The 22,669-nt window shown below is 40.3% G+C and overlaps 2 protein-coding genes across 2 annotated transcripts in view; both read left to right on the forward strand.

The window, feature by feature from the left end:
• Positions 1-17,812: 17,812 nt before the first annotated feature.
• On the forward strand, positions 17,813-20,569 carry pkdc (protein kinase-like domain containing). Its single transcript, XM_076150582.1, has 3 exons — positions 17,813-18,003; positions 18,103-18,491; positions 19,505-20,569. Exons 2-3 carry the CDS (start codon positions 18,118-18,120, stop codon positions 20,094-20,096), a joined length of 966 nt encoding a protein of 321 aa, XP_076006697.1. The 5' UTR covers positions 17,813-18,003; positions 18,103-18,117; the 3' UTR covers positions 20,097-20,569.
• Positions 20,570-22,265: 1,696 nt separating this feature from the next.
• herpud2 (HERPUD family member 2) overlaps positions 22,266-22,669 on the forward strand; it is a 6,922-nt gene continuing 6,518 nt past the window's right edge. Inside the window, exon 1 of the mRNA XM_076150499.1 lies at positions 22,266-22,345. The gene's annotated coding sequence lies outside the window, so the exon portion shown is untranslated. The remainder of the gene's footprint in view (positions 22,346-22,669) is intronic.

Below are 22,669 nucleotides of genomic sequence, written 5' to 3' on the forward strand. Positions count from 1 at the left end.
CAGCTGGTGTTCCAACATCAACCTCTCTCTAAATGTCAGCAAAACAAAAGAGATGATCGTGGACTTCAGAAGACAACGACAACTGTCCACGTTTCAGACACAGGGACACATTTAGGGAAAGACACCACTCCTAATCAAAAAACTTTGAGTTACTTAGCACAGCTTAATTTAAGAATCTCTCACAGCTGCAGGGATTACATTTACACCCGACTACATGAGACAGTGATCTGATGACAATGGGGTTTAATTCAGATCACATTTCAGTCTACAAATGTACATCTGATCTCAGCATCTGCAGTGTCTGGGACCAGACAGCCAAGGCAGATGGAAACAGGTTAACATTCAGAAAATGGTAGGTTTCATTCCCAAAAGAGATCAACCAAACAAATAATTGAAGACATTGAATTCAGAACAACACACCCTGTACTGAAACCATACGGCTTTGTTAACCCAATGAGAAGAAGAACCAGAATGAGACATGAGGGTACATACAGTATATACTAACAGACCAACCAAACACAAACACACAGGGGAGGACCACATAGACATAATCCCATTTATTATTCCATTCCATTTCTCGCCTCTATCTTCTCTTATCCTCTCTTCTTCATCTTCTGTACGATGAGGGAGTAGATTTATATATAGGTACAGTTTATAAACGGAGATGAAAAAATGTAATTATCTTACAAATGTTATTTTCAAATTTTCAACTAAATCTGTCTTAGGCTGTCTTAAATATTCTGCTTAGACAAATGGAAACTGCCTCCATGGTGGTGATAATGCCACAGAGGAGAGCAATGCATTTGTCAAATTTAGTGGTAAGGTCAGTGAATATTTTATTTTCATTAAATGTTTTAGAGTTGCGGTCTAAGACCGAAAAAATGTCCAGGTTTAAAGAGGAACCCAACACCCAGAAAGATGAGAAGTTCAACTGACCAGAGAGAAGCAGACTTAGAGGAACGATCCCCTCCATCACTGAAAAATAAAGAAACACACACAAGTAACACAGTTTGATTGATGGAACCTGGGACACAGAATAAAACTATGACTTTAATTTGTTTAAAACATGCTGGTTGTTTGTTTTACCTGTTAATGTGCAGATCAGATCATGTGATGGCAGAGAAAACAAAGCAGACTCACCGACAGCTTGAGCAGTCAACCTCTGGCTACGTATCACCTCTGTCCCTCTGTTTTATTTTAGTCCAATTCAAATTCAATTTGATTAGCAAATACACAAAAGTCAGGGTCACTAATCGTGTTTTGACCCTGCTACACTTTTCTGTGGAGCCTGATTGGAAGTCTCAAGGACAGTATGCCAAGGTCCTCACCTTACATCCTCAAATGCTCCTGGAGATGTCCAATCAAAGCCGGTTCACCTGATTAAACTATTCAAAGCATGTTTCCCCTGAACACATATGGATTAGTTAGTCGAGGACTTAAAACAAGAAGGAAGCTCACGCCACACCACACACACGCCAAGAAGACTGGATTCCAAAAAGCAAATGTGTGTCTCCACAACAACCAAACGTCTCGGGGAAGATAATCCTTGCAGTTTGGAATTATTTGTTGCATGTCTTGATTGGAGTTTTATTGTGAGTTTTCACTGCACAATATAGTATACACACGTGATAGATAATGCAACCTCTTGTTTATACACAAGTCCATACAGTCTAAGTGCTGGGCTTTGATGAGTTCTTAGAGAATATGTAAGTCTCTCCATGTCCTATATCTCCTCAACAATGTCCAGGTTTTTAGAGGGTATCATGAAGAATCTGACTGTGTTCTTACAACAAAAGTCTTTCCACAATCTGGAGCTGGTGGTTGTTTGCTGTGTCTTACATAAATTACAACACTCTCCTTTGGTTCTTTCACTCCTTAGCTCTTTTATCTCTTATATACACAAAGTACGAATTTAGTACAGTACTGTAGTACAGTAGAGTACTGTACTGTTATCACTCTTCCAACTCAGATTTTATGTGCTTTACAAATCTCCAAATCATATTCGTTCTCAGTCATCCAGGTCAAGGTATCCAATGAAATTAGAAAGACTTTTCACCTCTCATCCAAACTTCTTGAGTTCAGAACTGAAGAAGTCTTTCAGATGAGATTGGTTAACTTTTGAAATTTTTGATTGATTTCAATTATTGTGCTTATTGTTGTGCCATTATTTTTGTCTGAACTTCTAATTGAACTTTGTGATTGAATCCAGCTCTTTCCCTTTGTCCTTAAATATCTGTGTCAGCAGATGGATGTGTGTGCAGTGATGTGTGGAGTGTTGTATCATGTAAAACCTAAACTAACAGGGGCAAAGACAAACAAACTAAATCAAGGTGCCCACATGGAGGTGAGAGAGAGAATGAAATGGAACAGCCACATCTAAAATGCTCTTAGGAGACTGTCAAGGTGACTTGATAGACTCCGCCCACAAGGAACCTGCAAGGCAGCAGAGATAACAGACGACGAGCACACAGCAGAAGACCCTGCCAAGGCAGGGGGCCGTCACTGTTTCTATTTGTAATCATACACTGTACATGACATCTCTCTGTATCTCTCCTTCCATCTTGTAGTATAACTTGTATCACACCAACATACCAAAGGCTGGAACTGTGCAGCATAATAATATTCTTCAAGTTTTGTCAACGCCAAGCCTCCCTAACCCTTTGGGGTATTTGGAGTGTTGAATATTTAGTTCTGAGTTTGCGCGCCTTTCAGATAAATCTTGAGATTTTTCTGTCCCACAAAAATTGTGAGGGAGGATTTGGCACCAGCAGAGACTGAAACAAAAACAGTATTCTTCCCAGTAGATTCATCTAAATAAATTGTACTGTTAAAAATAAATCTAACATGAATACTGACCATCGTCCCATACCCTTAAAACTGGTTCAGAGGTTTGAAGTTTGTTGCTTATGGTTTATATCTGTTTTTGCCAATGTTTTTTCCTCAAATTTATTCCTCTAATTGAAATTGTAATTTGCTTTTTAAGCAACCAGAAGATACTCACATGTCAGATATTCAATCACTTTCTTTTATTTCTCGTATACATTAACATGAGTAACTACAGAAAGATAACATATCATATACAGATATCATGTTTGGTATCAGATTCTCCACCCTGTCCTCCTCCATCACATTCATTCAATTCCACAACCAAAATTCCAGGCCAATTTTAGCTTTCACGTATTTTGTCAATTTACTATGGTGTACTGTGTGTGTGTGTGTGTGTGTGTGTGTGTGTGTGTGTGTGTGTGTGTGTGTGTGTGTGTGTGTGTGTGTGTGTGTGTGTGTGTGTGTGTGCTGCAGATTAAGTCTGAGTTTGTGTAAGTGAGATTAGTAAAAAATATGAATGGTTGTCTATGGCCTAAAAATAATCCACAAATGAGACCAAACACAAATATCTGCACTAAAGCAGCTGAGTCTGATCATGCAGCTGTGACCTATATGAGGAAACGCATTGATAGAAAACATGAGAATGTTTTTGAGTATAACTTGTTTCTTGACACTAATGTATTTTGAGTAAGAACACATATTTGTGCACAGAAGTCTCACACATCGTCTAATTTACCCTAAAGTTCTTCACTCGGTCACGTTCTCTACTCACATAGTGCCGCTACATTTTGTGTAACTTCATATACCAGTGTTGTTGGTCTTTTGTGGAGCCTTGATGAAGACTTTTCCATCAGGCAGTTTTCTCCACATAAGTTGGACGTTTTTGGTTTGATTGTTCGCTCCCATCTTCTGCATGAACTGAGCAACAAAACAAAATGTGATGTTAGAGGCAAAGATCAACTCCGAGATTAGATTCTTCATACATTCTGACAGTTTGGACTCACAACAACGACTTAATTCATCCAATCACGATAGCCTGGCTAAACAAGACAACATAATCTATATAAGAAATGAGTCATTAGCATTTGTTTAGGGACTGAAAAGAATAAGACTGAATTTATCACTTCAGAACTTTGAGAAAGCTCAAGTTGCATGAAGTCCTCATGATCACTGTTTGGATTAACAGGAAATCATTTTGTAAAAACCCACAATTAATGCATAATACATGATGAGAGCAGTAACATATAGTCCAAAATAATAAGCCCCTTCTAAAGTACCTAAAGTATCATTACAAGACAAAATCAGTAATTTTGGATGGTAAAAACTCTTGACACGCCTTACATTTAACTTTAAGGGACAAAAATTGGAATCCAAAATCCTAAAATGTTTGGTTTCTCAATTAGAATTTATTTTCATACCTGATACAAAATAAAATGGAGATATCATGAAAAATATATAAATATATATTTCAAAGACAGAAATTATTACATTCTTGACATTTGCTAAAAAAGTATTTGAGTCTGGATTCAGGAAATTTACAGAAATGTGAGGTTTTCTGACAAACTTCGTTCTCCTGTATAATAATATATATTTTATATATTTTTCAAATACTGTATATATAATAATTATTATTGTCCCTCTCTAAATAGAAGCCAAATCCAATGAAAAGTGAAACTGAATCAAATAATTTAGACTCCAAGGGCTTAATAAACATAAATAAACTCAGATTCACACTGCAGTTTGATTTCTTGGTTTTCTTTGATCCCTCTGGACCTTAAACCTTAAAGATAACAAGTTGATTTGAATGAAACATCAAGTTCAAGTCAACTAGTTGGTATGTTTGATTACACTTTGATTAGACAGAGTAAAAGTATAGAAATTAGCTCAAAAAACGATTCTCTGAATTAGCTCTTTGTCCAATACTCACTTCCTCTTTGATGGCATCAAGCACTGCAGGATCATTTGGGTCTATTGCTGAGTCCTTTGAGGTGAACTGTACTTGAAGAATCTTGAAAACAGGGCCTGACAGAGGGAGAACACACACACGCACATGCACACACACACACACACACACACACACACACACACACACACACACACACACACACACACACACACACACACACACACACACACACACACACACACACACACACACACACACACACGTATTATGTTAGTGTAATGATAGGGGTATAAACTGAACTGATGACCTCATGTACTAACTCTGAAACGACTCAAAGTTTGTGCCAGTCAGGGCAAAGTGAAGGAACGTCCTGCATTAAACCTGCATGGATTTTAATGTAAACATATATAGAATTCACTGAAAAGTGGAAAACAAGTTCAAATAAAAGCAGAACACAGTTTCAAAATAATACAAACCTACACACAGGCTGATTACTTATTAAGCAGCTCTTGTATAAACCATGTATGATATTGATGTATTACATTGTCTAGTTTAATAATTAATCACAAACATCAAAAGTGATAATAGTGACTATCTATGAACAGGGGTGCACCTACAGTGATTACTGGACACGTTAAGAGTAATCTCTGCACTGGCCAATCAGCTTCTGTTGTTGCAGTCTGAAGGAGGTGAGCTGTGATATGTTCCCAATATAAACACACACTAATATAAACACACACTAACAACTCTTTGTGCAGACGAGCCAGAGAGATCAACGTGTTTACATGCACGCCACACACAGACGGACAGAGAGACCAAGAAACACAGACAGACTGAGACAGAGACAGGGAAACACAACTGCTCACTTTGTCTCTCTCTGTCTCTCTCTCACTCACATTTTCACTTTGTGGCTGTGCAGCTCTGATTGTAGATAAATGGTTAGGATCATATATACTCTCATGAAATACTATACGTTCTCTGAAAACAGCAGGATTCAACCAGAACTGCTTGGATCAAATGAAGTGAATAGACAAATTAAAGAATTCTGCTCACAGCGACAGAAGAATGGAAGTTGTGCTCCGCATAGCCGTTGTTCCCATTTACCAGATTGCTGGTTTACCATAGCGGCACATACTGGATCCCGAGGAAAAACTTCAACTGCAGGCGCCCAGTATCTGAATGAGGTGTACGTGTTGTCTGACCACTGACAGGTGTCTCTGAAGAGGCCGATCCACACGGCCATCTGTAGACTGACAGCCAGGATATACTGGTTCTCCTCCTCGCTCCTCACGCTGGTTAGGTCTGTGTGGTGGGTCCTGCAGTAGTCTCGGGCCGCCATCCATGTCATGTGTACTTCAATGAGAACATATTGTTCTTGACCATGTTTAAGTTCTTTAAAAAAATAAAATAAAATTACTGTTTTTGTTACATGCAATGTGAGCATCTTTCATTTACATATACACAGAAGACATTACCATATTGTTTCTTTAATACAAATATTGTGTGGTTGCACATTTGCCTCTGTGTATGTGAGTCACTCACCATCAAAGCAAACCACATATCGCCCTTCATAACAGCTGGTGCTATACTTTTTCCCTTCTCTGTAATATACACAGTTGGTATTGATAATTGGAGTATGGCCCCAGGTAATGAAATCTCTCTCTCCCTTTTTGTCAGTCAGAGACCAATGCCACAGTCCTGGCCCCCCATTCTTCAGTCCTATCCACGCCCCATCACTGAACTCCTGGACACTATTAAGCAGCATTTCCATCTCCTCCATGTCGTCCACAGTGGTCAGGTCCATGCATTTCTCCCTACAGTAGCTCTGTGCATCAGACCAGGTTTTCGGAATGTTGACAAAGTTGTTCTGGTGTTGGGTGACACACAAGGTCAGAGAGCACAAACCTGTAGGAGAAGAAGTCGTGAGAATGAAACCACAGGCGATGCTTCTTCAGGAATCAGATACGTTATGTTGATGATGAAGTCTGTTGACTTGATTTGCATTTAATCTGCTGCAAACTTAATGTGCTGACCACCGCCTTCAACTCAGTGGACCCTGAAGCCTACAAAGCAGCCAGGTACGACCTCCAGAAGTCCATCAAGGATGCCAAGAGAGAACACAGGGACAAGGTTGATTCCAACTACCACTATTTGGACCCCAGACGCTTGTGGAGCGGTTTACGCTGCATCACAGACTATAAGGGTAAGAAGAGGGACATTGTTCAGCCAACTGCATCGCTCCCAGACAAACTCAACAACTTCTATGCTAGGTTCGATGCAGCATACAACGGCCCCCATGAGTCAACAGGGAGCTGGTGAGGCTGCCACACTGGCCCTAACAGTGGCCGACGTGAGGCGGTCATTCAAAAGGGTTCATCCCCGCAAAGCTCCAGGGTCGGATTGCATCCCAGGCCGTGCTCTTAGGGCGTGCGCTAAACAACTGGCTTAGGTGTATACCAACATCTTCAACCTCTCCCTGAGTCTGTCTATAGTCCCCACTCCCCACCCAGATGCAAACAGGTTAATATTCAGAAAAAGGTAGGTTTCATTCCCAAAAGAGGTAAACCAAACAAATAACTGAAGACATTGAATTCAGAACAAAACATCCCTGTACTGAAACCATAAGACTTAACAAAACTAGATATTAACCCAACGAGCAGAAGTACCAGAATGAGACACGAGGGCACATACAGTATATACTAACAGACCAACCCAACACAAACACACAGGGGAGGACCACATGGACATAATTGCGCTCCTTTGCTCTGGAACGCACTTCTTGCACCCTTTAAAGAGGCAGGCTCTTTAGCAGTTTTCAAATCCTGCTTGAAAATGCGCCTTTTTTCAGTAAACTTTGATACTTGCTAAATGGACAGGAGGCACTGTCTCCTGGTGTCCACTGATCACCTCTCTGGCCCTGGACCCCACACCCTTGAGTGTGGGGTCCACTGGTCAGCTGTTTTTCAGCTCCATGGCTGTTTCAGTGACGGACGGCCGCCTTCCCGAAAGGGACACGGGGGTGCTCCACCACCAGGACTCTGCGGCTCCCTCTCCCACTTTTTCTCCCCCCCCCATATTCTGCTTAGACAGATGGAAACAGCCTCCATGGTGGTGAAAATGCCACAGAGGAGAACAATGAATTTGTCAAATTTAGTGGTAAAGGTCAGTGAATATTTTATTTTCATTAAATACAGACAGTTGCAAGCCCACCAGCATCCAGGTTTAAAGTGAAACCCACACCCAAATAGATGAGAAGTAACACTGACCAGAGAGAAGCAGACTTAGACGTACGATCCCCTCCATCACTGAAAAAAAAAACATATACAAGTAACACAGTTTGATTGTTGAAACCTGGAACACAGAATAAAACTATGACTTTAAATTGTTTTAAACATGCTGGTTGTTTGTTTTACCTGTTAATGTGCAGATCAGATCATGTGATGGCAGAGAAAACAAAGCAGACTCACCGACAGCTTGAGCAGTCAACCTCTGGCTACGGATCACCTCTGTCCCTCTGTTTTATTTTAGTCCAATTCAAATTCAATTTGAATAGCAAATACACAAAAGTCAGGGTCACTAATCGTGTTTTGACCCTGCTGCACTTTTCTGTGGAGCCTGATTGGAAGTGTCAAGGACAGCATGCCAAGGTTCTCACCTTACACCCTCAAACGGTCCTGGAGATGTCCAATCAAAGCCGGTTCAACCAACTAACGAATCAAAGCAGTCTTTCCCCTGACAACATAAGGAAATTAGTTGAAGACTGAGGAACAAGAATTAAGCTCACGCCACACGGCATCTAATGACTAGATGGCCACGAAGACTGGATTCCAACCAGCAAGCATCTGTGTCCAAACAAATGCCATGGAAACGGAATCTCCCAAGTACTTAGCACACTCGTCAGTGATATGACCTGCACCTGCATGAGAACATTGGATTAAAGGCAGGTGGACCAAACAAATGGTTATGTGTCTATTGATCGATCGGACAAACCCGGCATGTGCGGAGGAGATGAAAAATACAGAGGGCCACGACAGACGCAGCCAGCTGGCCGGATCTGCGTTGACCGTCCGAGGCAAGGAGAGCGACCATACTGGAGTTAGCAGTACAGGCGCCATACCAGAATTACCAGACTGAGCGTTCCTTTCCACACGCACACCCAGCACCAGCTACACAAATATGATTCTTCAACAGGATGTGTGACATCATTGTAGTTTCACAAAAAGATTAATTATTAAATTATTAAAGATGAAAAAGATAAAGGTTATTCCCTTCTTTCTTCTTTTTTTATTACATGTAGTTTGTTAGTTTCCACTGAATACAAACACAACATAAAACATGGTGTCAGTTCATGATAGATTATTCAACCTCTTGTGTTTAGACAAGTCCATTCAGTCTAAGTGCCGGGCTTTTAAAGCTGTCCACTTTTCCCATTTTCACGACATGATGATTGAATGATGAATCTTGAATTTTTAAAGAACTTTGGAATGTAGTTGGAATATATTCCAACTATGTTTTCATGTGCGTTACACAGTGTCACAGTGATTGCATTTGGTTCATCTGGGAAATCTGGCTGTATCATTTTCTGAAAATGGTCTCTGACTTGGAAGTACATAAAGAAATCATGGTATTACAAATCATATTCATTCTCTAATTTTTGAAAGCTTTTGATTTCCCCAGTCTCATTATTTACTAATAGGCTGAACTGCTGATGATTCTGTTGGTTCGAAAATTGTTTCATATGCCATCCAACTCAAGACCCTCATTTCCTTCTCTTGATTATGTTTACTTACTATTTTACACCAGATTTCTAAGGTGAATTTTGTGATTGAATCCAGCACTTTTATATCATCTATATCCTTAAATATCATACTGTGTACATGGCATCCCTCTGTATTTAACTCAGTCTCCTTCCATCTTGTAGTATAACTTGTATCACACCAACATACCAAAGGCTGCAGCTGTGCAGCATTATGGCACAGTACAGTTGATCTGAGTTTGTGTTAGTGAGATTGGTAGTTGTTGTGTCCTGTGTCTGTAAATAAATATTTCCTTACATTGAAGGAAATAGCTTGTTGTGGTTTGTGCTCACAAAGTTGGTTTAGTTTTTCCTTTAAAAATCCCCCTCGGATGACCACAAAGAGAAGGTTGTTGTCCAGACTCGAGTGCCCTGACTATTGTCGTATATCTCACTCGACACATTTGATTGAGTTCAGTGTATTAATTCTGTATATTGTTCCCCAAGAAATGGATTCCAATCAGCTAAGTTTTCCCTACATTTCAGCTTTAGCCCCTTCGTCTTCACTGACATGAATGAATGCAGCAGTTCTTCCTCCACATGCAAAACATTCTGAAATGATGCAAAGTGTATGCCAGCCAAGAGCAAACTGAATGTGACCTCTGCAGAAAACCTGAACGGATTATATCAACAGATACACTACAGAAGGTAGAAGGAATTTAAAACTATATACCGTATACATATATGATCAAATATAATAATAAAATTCAAACAAATAGGGAAAACACATCAAGTTGCAAACTAACAACACAAACATACACAATGAGGCTGATATCTTTTCAATTAACCCTTGTAGAAACTGTTCATAATATAGATGTATGTTGGTCAAATCTGTTACCATCTGGTGGTAACCTTGTGTTCACACAGATCAAATAATATGAATGGTTGTCTATGGCCTAAAAATAATCCACAAATGAGACCAAACACAAATATCTGCACAATCTAAAGCAGCTGAGTCTGATCATGCAGCTGTGACCTACATGAGGAAACGTATTGATAGAAAACATGAGAATGTTTTTGAGTATAACTTGTTTCTTGACACTAATGTATTTTGAGTAAGAACACATATTTGCACACAGAAATCTCACACATCGTCTAATTTAACCTAAAGTTCTTCACTCTGTCAAGTTCTCTACTCACATAGTGCCGCTACATTTTGTGTAACTTCATTAACCACAGTGTTGTTGGTCTGCTTCCTTGTTTTCTGGAGCTTTGATGAAGACTTTTCCATCAGGCAGTTTTCTCCAGGTAAGTTTGACGTTTTTGGTTTGATTGTTCTCACTTAGCTTTTTTTTTAACTGAGCAACAAAACAAAATGTGATATTAGAGTACAACTCTGGGATTAGATTTTTTCTTACATTCTGACAGTTTGGACTCACAACAAAACTTAATTCATCCAATCACAACAGCCTGACTAAACTAGACAACATAATCTATATAAGAAATGTGTTACTTTAACATTCGTTTAGGGTTTAATAAAGACACCAAATCACTTGTCACTAAGACTAAGTAATTTAGACAAAATTCATTCTCATTCAATTCAATAATTTTTTCATTATTTTTTCAACAGTGCAGCTTTCAGGTGTTTCAGGTGCAACTTTCATTAAAAGCCAATTCCAATGAAAAGTGAAACTGTATCAAATAATTTAGTGTGGATCTTAACTTAAACTAAGATTCACACTGCAGTTTGATTTCTTGTTTTCCTTTGATCCCTCTGAACCTTAAACCTTCAAGATAACAAGTTGATTTGAATGAAACATCAAGTTCAAGTCAACTAATAGGCAGCTTTGATTACACAGAGTAAAGTATAGAAATCAGCTCAAAAACGATTCTCTGAATTTGCTCTTTGTCCAATACTCACTTCCTCTTTGATGGCATCAAGCACTGCAGGATCATTTGGGTCTATTGCTGAGTCCTTTGGGCGGAGCTTTATTTGAGCTACTGTCTTGAATATGTCGTCTGATGCAAAAACACACACATACACAAACACACACACACAGACACAGGTTTTATATTAATGTAATGATAGGGATTTTAACTGAACTGATGCACTATATATACAGTAAATATGTTTTGAAATATATATAATAAACTGCATAAATTCACTAAGAGGCCTTTTGTGCCACTAGGCACAAAGAGGACAGATGATATATTCACTGAAAAGTAGCAAACAAGGTCAAATAATAGTGGAGAACAACTCGTGTGCAACATACAGTATGTGCAACACACAAATAAAGGCGGATAACTTTCCATCAACCTTTGTTCAAACCATGTATGATATTGATGTATTACATTGTCTGGTTTGATAATTATTTCAAACATCAAAAGTGATAATAGTGACTATCTATGAACAGGGGTGCACCTACAGTGATTACTGGACACGTTAAGAGTAATCTCTGCACTGGCCAATCAGCTTCTGTTGTTGCAGTCTGAAGGAGGCGAGCTGCAATATGTTCCCAAAATAAACACACACTAAACACCTTGTGCAGACAAGCTGGAGCTCTATCCACATGCATGCCACACACATAGACGGCCAAAGAGACGGAGACGGACACAGAGACGGAGACAGACATGGAGAATGAGACAGACACAGAGGTTGAGACCGACACAAAGGCGGAGAACGACACCGAGCCCGAGACTGACACAGAGTCAAGTCAGGTCAATTTTATTTGTATAGCCCAATATCACATAGAATATCTCAAAGTGCTTTACAGAACCACAACATCAGTTAGTAGCGTGTGGATGACTGTTTGCTCCAGAGAAAACCTAAATGTATAAGGAAAAAACGGAAGAAACCACGGGGGAGGCAATTCTAAGAGAGACTCCCTCCCCGAATTGCTGGCTAATAAGTAAGTAGGTAAGGATGGAGAGAGAAAATCAGCTAGCAGTTATTGAAGTAAACTGAAAAGAGGTGCGTCTTTAGGCGGGATTTTAACATATCTAGGGAGCCTGCCTCTTTAACGAGTGCAGGAAGTGCGTTCCACAGAAAAGGAGCGCTGTACGAAAATGCTCTATTTCCAAAAGTCTTCGTCTTGACCCTTGGGATGATAATCAGGCATGCCAGCTGAGATCTCGAGGCTCCCGTAGGAACGCAAGTGGCAATAAGGTCATAAAGATACACTGGAGCCATGCCATGTGGTATTTTATATGATGCACTGATAGGAAGCCAGTGTAGCGACACTAGGACTGGCGTGATGTGATCAAATCTTTGAGTCTTAGTTAAGGGTCTTGCTGCAGTGTTTTGAACAAGCTGCAGTTTTTGGTTGTTCAATGAATGTTAGGCAGAGACACAGAGAGAGACACAGAGACGGGTAAACACACAAACTCTCTCTCATAAAGAATAAAGAATTTTGCTCACAGCGACAGAAGAATGGATGTTCCTCCTCACATGGCCGGTGTTCCCATTTACCAGATTGCTGGTTTACCATAGCAACACAATTTTCTGACAAATCATCAACTGGCTGCCCCGTCGCCCAGTATCTGAACGAGGTGTACTTGTTGTCTGACCACTGCCAGATGTCTCTGAAGAGGCCGATCCACAGGCTCATCTGTAGACCCAGAGCCAGGACGTTCTGGTTCTCCGCCTCGCTCCTCACACTGGCCAGGTCTGTGTGGTGGAGCCTGCAGTAGTGTCGGGCCGCCCTCCATGTCTTAAATTTCTTAACGAGAACATATTGTTCTTGACCCTCTTTTTGTCCTGAAACAAGAAGACATGATATTAATTATCCAACAATAATAATATCACACTCTATCATTCCATTGCCTCTCTCAAACCCCCTAATGATGAAATTTACATCACGAGCACCCTGACGGACGCGGAAAGTATAATATGGGCTTGTGTCTGTGTGAGTCACTCACCATCAAAGCAAGCAAACCATGCTGAGTTGTCACAATTCGATTGATAGAGTACTCCTTCTCTATATTGTCCACAGGTTTGGCCGAGAGAAGGATGGGCCCAGTTAAAGAAATCTCTGTCTCTGTCACCCAAAGACCAATGCCACATTAATGTCCCCGCACGCTTCAGTCCTATCCACGCCGCATCACTGTACGCCTCGACACTATTAGGCAGTATTTCCATCTCTTCCATGTTGTCCACGGTGGTCAGATACATGGACTGCTCCCTGCAGTAGCTCTGTGCGTCAGACCAGGTCTTGGGGGTGTTGAAAAAACGATACTGGTGTTGGATGACACACAAGGTCAGAGTGCACAAACCTGTAGGAGAAGAAGGAAGGAATGAAACCACAGGCGATGCCACCTCAGGAACCAGATCCGTTATGTGGATGATCAACGTTGCGCTGTCACAATGTGGTACAATTCAGATCACATTTCATTCTATGCATTTACATCTGCACGCAGATGTCGTCAGATAATAAGATTGCACCTTTATGTATGTTTGTAAGACTATACTTTCTCTCAGTTCCAGCTCACTTTACTTTGGTATGGTATTGAACGTTTATGAACCAGAGAAAGCATTAGTGTGTTGAAGCTGATGCATATGTACCACGGTACCAACTGGTATTCACCACCTTCCAATGAGCACCTGAAGTAGCTGTAGTGTACCTTTTATGATAATGGCCCATAGTGTCCATATGTCTACTATATTCCATGTCCCTAAATGCAAGTCTTTCACTCTAGCTGCATTAATGAAGTTCCACATAAAATGATTCCAATTAGAGCCCTGAGTTGAAGCTAATTTAAGACTTCCATTACTTTTGTTGTTGTATTTCTGATGTGCCTACGAATCTTCTATTTGCTTTTTTCCCATATATGAACATGTTTTTATGTGTCATAAATGCTGTTTGTTGTTGACTCATGATTAAGACTTCATGGTAAAATAAAGACAATTAATTTTGCCATGGCAGAAGGTCCCCGGGATGAAAAGTGTCTCAATGATAATACACGTTCGTCCATTAAGTTGGAATAACAACTCATTCCAACTTTATGGGCGACTGTGTATTAATGAAAGAAATCACTACAATCCATTCATTTATGATGAATTCTCCGGGGTATTTTGTTTGTTTGTTGTGTTTGTTTTCCCTGAGATTACGATAATGTAATGCTAAAGACTGATCCATCTATGTTAATCGCCTATATCTGTATCTTTTGGCTTTCTCAAGATCTCGACAAATTGATCTGTTGCACATCCTCCCTCATCTTCTCAATGACAAGGCAATGAGGGAGTAGATTGACATATAGGCACAGTTTATAAAGAGAGGGGAAAAATTATTAATATACATACGTATTACAAATGTTATTTACTAATTTCCATCTAAATCTGTCTTTGACTGTGATAAAAATTCTGCTTAGAAAGATGGAAACAACCTCCATGGTGGTGAAAATGACACAGAGGAAAACAGTTGATACACGTTTAGTGTACGATAGTACACGTTTTATTTTTCCTTAATTGTATTCAATTTGCAACCCAATACCCAAAAAGATGAGAAGTTACACTGACCAGAGAGAAGCAGACTTAGACGAACGATCCCCCCCATCACTGAAAAAGAAAGAAACACACTCAAGTAACACAGTTTGATTGATGGAACCTGGAACACAGAATCAAACTATGATTTTAAATTGTTTTAAACATGCTGGTTGTTTGTTTTACCTGTTAATGTGCAGATCAGATCATGTGATGGCAGAGAAAACAAAGCAGACCCTACGACAGCTTGAGCAGTCAACCTCTGGCTACGGATCACCTCTGTCCCGCTGTCCTTATTTTAGTACAATTCAAATTCAATTTGAATTGCAAATACACAAAAGTCAGGGTCACTAATCTTGTTTGAACTCTTTGCACGACTCGTGACACAAACTTGATTCTTTAACAGGACGTGTGATATCATTGCGGTTTCACACAGAGATCAATTTCAAGACTTTGAAATTCACTTTTTTTCTTATTTTTTAAACTTGCATGTTCCACGATATAAAATAAACACATAACACAAAACATGGTGTCAGTTCATGATAGATAATGCAACTTTTTGTGTAAAGATAAGTCCAGTCAGTGGAAGTGCTATCATTTTCACGATGATAGTTGTATTTGTATAAAATACGTAAGTCTCTCCATGTCGTTTATCTCCTCCACAATGTCCAGTCAGCTTGTCAGAGTGGGTTGATTCTCTTTGAGCCAGTTGCTTGTGATCGCCTTCTTTAATGCTGCTAGGACTTTGATGTATGTTTGACATCTGTCCTTGCCTTGAATGTTGTCCTGTGTTAGATTACCTAGATACAGCACAGTACATGACCTGGGAAACCTTTCCATAGACCATCTCAACATTCAGACCTTTAACACAATCCCAGAAAATATGAGTATGATCCACATCATGTTCTCCACACAGTCTCCATCATGGCTGTTGTACAACTGAAAAGCTTTTGAGTTTGGGTGTCATGAATCTGACTATGTTCTTCCAACACAAAGTCCGTCCACAATCTGGAGCTGGTGGTTGTTTTCTGTGTCTCACATATATTATACCGCTATTCTTTGGTTATTTCACCCCTTAGTTATTTAAGCTCTTTTTACAAAGTACTGATTTAATACAGTACTGTTATCACTCTTCCAACCATGGATTTTTTTGAATCCGCCTTTTTGAAGACTTTTGATTTCCCCCGTCTCAGTTATTGTGGATAACATTGTTATGCCTTTTTTTTGTTTTTTTTTTTGTTTTTTTTTGTTTTGCTATTTGTTTTTATTGAAGCAAACATTTTACATGACATTGCGCATAAAATTATAGGATATAATGGAGATCATTTTTTATACAGAAAGAGAGGGAAAAGGAGAGAGAGAGAGAGAGAGAGAGAGAGAGAGAGAGAGAGAGAGAGAGAGAGAGAGAAAGAGAGGGGGGAGAGAGATAGAGAGAGAAAGAGAGAGGGGAAGGAAGGAAGGTTGTATTATTATTACTATTGTTGTTATGAAATTTTTTTACCCATAGTCTGAACTTCTGATTCAACTCAGCGATGCCATCCATCATGGTGTTGTAAATCTGAGTTTTCTTTTTTTCTGTGAGATTTGTAGTTGTCTCGTGTAAATAAATAATTAATAATAAATATTTCCCTACATTTAAGGAAAAAGGGTTTTCCATTAAACTCCCCCTCAGATGACCACAAACTGAAGGTTCTTTTCCAGAGTTTTAGCGCTGTGAGTATTGTCGATTATCTCACTGGACACATTATTTGATTGAGTTTGAATATTAATTCTGTACATTGTTCCCAAACAAATTGAATCTAATCCAGCTTTCCTCTACATTTCAGCTTGAGTCACTTCGTCCTCACTGCCACTAATGAATGCAGACATTTCTTGCATGCAAAACATTGCACGCCACAGCAGAGCAAACTGAAGGTGGCCTGTGGATACAACCTGCATGGATTCTTTTGAAAAAGATACACTATAGGAAAATGGAAATAACAACATTCATGGAAAAGGGCGCTTGTACCACCGTGCAGCCCTGATTGTAGATAAATGTTTGGGATCATATATACTCTCATGCGATACTGTACGCTATCTGAAAAAAATTCAAACAGAAGTGCATAGATCAGAATTTTATAAACAGGTGTGTGTTTGTGTATACTTAGAGAAACGTGAAATTGCTTTGGTGGTTTTGAGCTGCTGTGAAAAATCAGGGGCTAAGGTCTTGGCAGCACGTTTCTGAAGCGTCCCTGCACGATACACTGTGTGTTCTCTGGACCGTCATCGCGATCTCTCTCTCACGGTGCAGAGACGGCCTCTTCACTCGGAGGACGCTGGTGACCTTTTAACCGGGACATTACTTAATGAATGCAGAAGCTCATTCCACTTGTAAAACACTTTGAATCCCTGGGATAAGATGGGGCCCCATTTATGTGAGGAAGATGCAAAGCAGGAAGCAAAGCAAGCACGGACTGGAGCTCACGTTTTAGATATTGTAAATGAGAACATCTCAGTGGGCGAGCTTTGTATCGAAGCAATCACAACTCTATGTACATGATGAATAGAAAGACCATTATATCCACTATGTCAATACCTTTTTTGTCTCTTCTATTGTTGACTGCAGGTTATTGCACCGTAAAGAAGAAGAAGAAGAAGAAGATATGGAAGGTGGACTGGTAGCTGGAGAGTTACCAGTACATCTTCTTCTTTTTCTTCTATTTGCCATTTTCTTCTATTGTTGACGGCAGTTTTTTTCCCGCACTGTAAAACATACTCTGTTGTATTGTTTATTAAAACTGATTTTCAAAGGCAATGTATCATCCCGTCCTGTAGCGGGCAGTGACGCTCGTCATGTCTGAGGCGTTTAACGCCACAGCCGAAAACTTCCTGTCAAGCCGTGGAGACGTGTTTGTTTCACGTGCGTGTCTCAGCGTGAAATACAATGGAATAATAATGATAATGATAATGGAATTTGACACACTCGAGACCTGGTGTACTTTACTATCTTAAATTCCGGTTGTATTGCCTTGAATCCTTTTCCTGAAGCCGTTACGGTGTCGATCAGATGTGAGTAAGGTGAGTGACACATCCTAACCAATGATGACACAGAAGCTCATTTGTGCGTGTTGAAATGTACAGATCTCCCCGTTAATGCCGACACGGATTCCTCCTCAGTCCTGCCCCGGGGAGATGAAGCAGGAGGACCACGATTTGGTCTTGCAGGCATGTGGCGCCTCCTCCCTGCATGTCGGCGCAAAGATCCAGAGCCTGTGGAGCGGCTACGGGGAGCTCCTGCGGCTGCGGCTGCGGGGCTGCGAGCGGCCCTCCGTGGTGGTCAAACACGTCAAGTTCCCAAGCGAGGCCGAGCACCCCGGGGGCTGGAACACGGAGCGCTCCCACAGGCGGAAGGTGCGATCATACCAGGTGGAGACACACTGGTACCAGAACTACGCCACCAATTCCAGGTGCCGGATCCCCGCCTGCCTGGCTGCGTGTTCCCATGGAGACGAGATGCTAATCGTTCTGGAGGACCTGGACGTGGCTGGGTTTGACCAGAGGAGGAGGTACATGCACAGATAATTGATTATTCTTTAATTTAATCTTCATTCATGGAGTAGTATTACAAGTATAATCATCTCATGGAGCAATTCTTGTCCTGCAATTGAATTTAAGAGTCTTGTTTTTGTTTTGTTATTTGATGTAATCTAATTCATCTACAGTCATCTGCCTTTCTACAAAATTCCTCAAAGTTAATCTGTGCCTGAAAGTAATCCACAAGCCAACCCATTTCTGTACTTGATTTAACAAAAAAGGTTTAGTAATTTAGCCAAAATGACTTGTTGGGGCGGAGCTATAGGGGGGTAAAAGTGTTAATTTCAGTTTTTAGCTGATAGTGATGCTATTTCTCACTCTGTAATTCAGTATAAAAGGAGACCTGCAACATTTGACCTCTGTAAAGGTGGAGAAGAGTGTGGTTATCTTTAAGTTACAAAAGAAAATCCTCATATTTCAATGAAAGCAATTAGCTAAAAATAGGGAAGGAAACAAGGAAGGAATGTATTAAAGGGAGAGGTTAAAAAAAAGTACCTTACATTTACATTTAGTTTACATTTCATTTACATGTATTTGTCTGATAGACCTTTTGATGCAGGGCGATGTAAATACAAGCTTTAAATACACCACAGGCTTAGGGTGGAGTCATAAAAGAACAACAAGACTAAGAGACAAGTAATAAAGAAATAAAGAAAATGGATTTAAAAAGAAAAGGACAATATTTATAAAGTGATGTTTGAATTTAAATGTGATTATATGAACATAAAATAAGGAAAGACATCATATCAATATGTATGTAACATTTTAAAAACACTTAAATTTGCAGAATTTGCTGTAGTTCTCGTTGTTCTGTTGTGAATCCACGGATGCTCTGTGTAAAGGAATGAAGTGGTGAAAAACCTTTTGAAAAGGGAAAAAATCCCTTTTATGTGCCACGTTTTTTGGGTGGGGGGGGGGATAGGGAAGCACTTTAAGCACTGAAAAATAATTGATCTGGATCAATAAAGGCTGTGTTTCTTTGTAGGACAAACATAAAGGACAAAGAGATACGGGCTTGTCTCAGCTGGCTCGCCCACTTCCACGCTCTCTTCCTGGGTGTAGCACCGGACGGTCTGTGGCCCGTCGGGACCTACTGGCACCTGGAGACTCGCCCCGACGAGCTGGAAGCTGTGGATGACCTGCAGCTCAAAGCAGTCGCTGGAGACATCGACAGGATTCTCAGCGGCTGCCGCTTCAAGACCATCGTTCACGGGGACGCCAAGTTAGCCAACTTCTGTTTTAAGCGGAGCGGAACGGACGTGGCAGCTGTGGACTTCCAGTATGTGGGTGGGGGCTGCGGGATGAAAGATGTTGTTTATTTATTGGAGGACTGCTTGGAGGGGCGCGAATGTGAAGATAGGGTCCCTGGGTTACTGGACTTCTATTTCTCAGAGCTGAAGCTGGACGTGAAAAAAGACGTGGACTTTGCAGCACTGGAGAAAGAGTGGAGGGAAATGTTTGCATTCGCCTGGACAGACTTCCATCGCTTCCTGCTGGGATGGATGCCTGGACACTGGAAAATCAACCAGTATAGCAAACAGCTGACCAAAGAGGTTCTACACAAACTCAAACTGTGATGGGCACTGGAAGAACTCACAGTGAATCTGCTCGACAACACAAACTGAATCGGTAGTTTGAAACACTTGATGTGTGTGTGTATTGCATCGTGTGTTAGAATGGGGGAGGTTGAAGCTGATTGGCTGACAGCCCCACGCTCTAGATTCAGCTGTTGAAGATTTTCTGCCCTCAAGTAACAACTGGTCCTGAATTATCCTCATCTGGCCCAATATTAGATTTTCAGCTTTTTTTAAATCGCTGCTTAATTGGCTGCACCTGTTGTTTATAAAACAAACAAAACTTCAGCTTCAGCTTGACCCAATGTCTCACCTGTCATTCAAATGTCTTGTAACTTCTCTATTCACACAGGTACATAACATTCAGGCTTTATTCCTTTAGGGTTTTGTTTCATTTGCAGTTAATTCAGTTTTTTTTAGCAGTGTTAATTTTGTGGAGTAATAGTTTTCATCATGGTTTCTGTCGACGGCCATTTGTCAGTGATGACAACACGCCTATAATTAAATCAAAATTAATTTGCGATGACAAAATCTTTAATCAACTAATAAAAAGTAAGAGAAATGTTGGGTATTATCACATTTGACGTAGAAGGAAATAAAGACGAAACCATGCAAACCACGCAGAGCGGGGGGAAAACGGCAAAACTGAAGCGACACCTGCAGACGAGACACCCCGACATTCATGTGAAGGTAAAACACAATCTTTTAAACTTTAAGTAAATCAGTCAGAGTTAGATGCTGTCTTCTTTTGGTTCTAATATATTCTATATTCGTCATTCAATTTGAGAATAGTCAAACTCGAGTGTCAATCAAGAAAGGAATGTATTAAAGGGAGAGGTAAAGGTTACTTTCATTTACATTTAATTTGCATTTATTCGTTTGACAGACGCTTTGATTCAGAACCATGTAAATACAAGCTTTAAATGGAACACAAGCAAAGGATGGAGTCATGCGACATCAAGAGTAAGAGACAAGTAAAAACAAAATATAGAAAATGGATAAAACAAAGATAAGGACGGTATTTATAAAGGTTTGTTTGAATTAAAATGTGATTATATGAAAATGAAATGACTACAACTGTCAGATCAATATGTACGTAACGTGGATTGTGCTTTTCCTCAGCTGGCACAATGTAAAATCATGTCTCAAGTCGCTGTTTTGTCTTTTATTTTCAGGCTTTTTAGGACCATAATACATCGCTACGTTCAGGAGGTTCTCCTGCTTCTCACAGTCCAGCTCCTTTTCAGATTGGCGTTATGGTGTTTGTGTGAGAGCCATTAGTTCGGCTGCGATATCTTCAACCTTCACACCGACTCAGCTCTGCATCTCTGCTTAATTGGCTCCACCTGTTGTTTACAAACACACTTCAACACTTCAAAGGGTTTGGCCCAAAGTCACACTTGTCACTCACTAACTTCTTCAGCTTTTTCACCCAGTCCCTATTAAAGTTCATTCCAAATTTCCTACTGCCCTTTTATACTTTCTCTCTCAGAATATGTCATCTGTGTCGTTTTTGCTGTTTCTGCCTTTAAGCGACAACTGGTTCTGAATTTTCCTCAACTGGGGCAATGTTAAATTATCAGCTCTCTTTATTTCCTCATAATTCATCATTCAGCAAGTTTCACTGCTTGTCCCTTACAGATGGGAGGTATGGTGTTTGTGTAATATCTTCAGCCTTCACTCAGACTCAGCGCTGTGTCTCTTCTTCATTGGCTGCACCTGCTGTTTATAAACACACTTCAGAGCTTCAAAGGATTTGACCTAACATCACGCCTGTCACTCATTCAGGTACATAAAACAATCATTCTTCAGATCTTCAGGCTTTAATCTTTCAGGCATTTTATCAGCATATATCAACAATATCCGGAAATTGCAATCACAGTGCATTTTCTTCAGGAAATCCATTTCTAGTGCTTATTGATTTCATCTTGCCTCACATTTCATTTCCCGTCTTTACAGTGTAAGGCCTTTTGCTTTGTAGATAATAATAATAATTAAACAGATACATGAAATAAATCAAATAAAAAATATGAAGCATTTCCCTCACAATACGAAGTATACACTAGTAAACGTTTGTGGATTCTTATAATGTAATTTTAATAACATATATTCGTGTTTTTGACCGCTTTGGTTCGCTCCGATCTACTGACGATGACGTAATTCCGCTTACACGCCCGACATTACAACAACAAGCAGGGGGAGACGAGCAGCTAGGAGGACGAGCAGACGGCACAACCTCAGGATTTATCCAGGTACGGGCAGGGCCGAGCCTCACGGTGCCGATATCCTGGAGCAAAGTCGCGGTGCTAGACTTTTAAACCAGCTGTCACGAAAAACGAGACCCCGGCACGGACGACATTTTATCCTGACAACGGCGGAGCTAACGGTAGCTAAGAGGCTAATGCTAACCTGACAACATAGCCGGGGTCAGGATAAAAGCGGAGTGAGCTGGGCTGCTTTAACTGCGAGTTGTGGCTGTGTTTGTGCACTAAATGTTAAGAAATATACACGAGTGAAGTGAGTAAGGACAACCTGATTGCATGGGTTGTGGTATTTGGGTTAACGATCAGTTGTTT

This window comes from Genypterus blacodes, unplaced genomic scaffold, assembly GCF_046128005.1.
Source record: "Genypterus blacodes isolate CSIRO-AG114 ecotype Tasmania unplaced genomic scaffold, CSIRO-AGI_Gbla_v1 ptg000052l_1, whole genome shotgun sequence".
Lineage (NCBI taxonomy): Eukaryota > Metazoa > Chordata > Actinopteri > Ophidiiformes > Ophidiidae > Genypterus > Genypterus blacodes.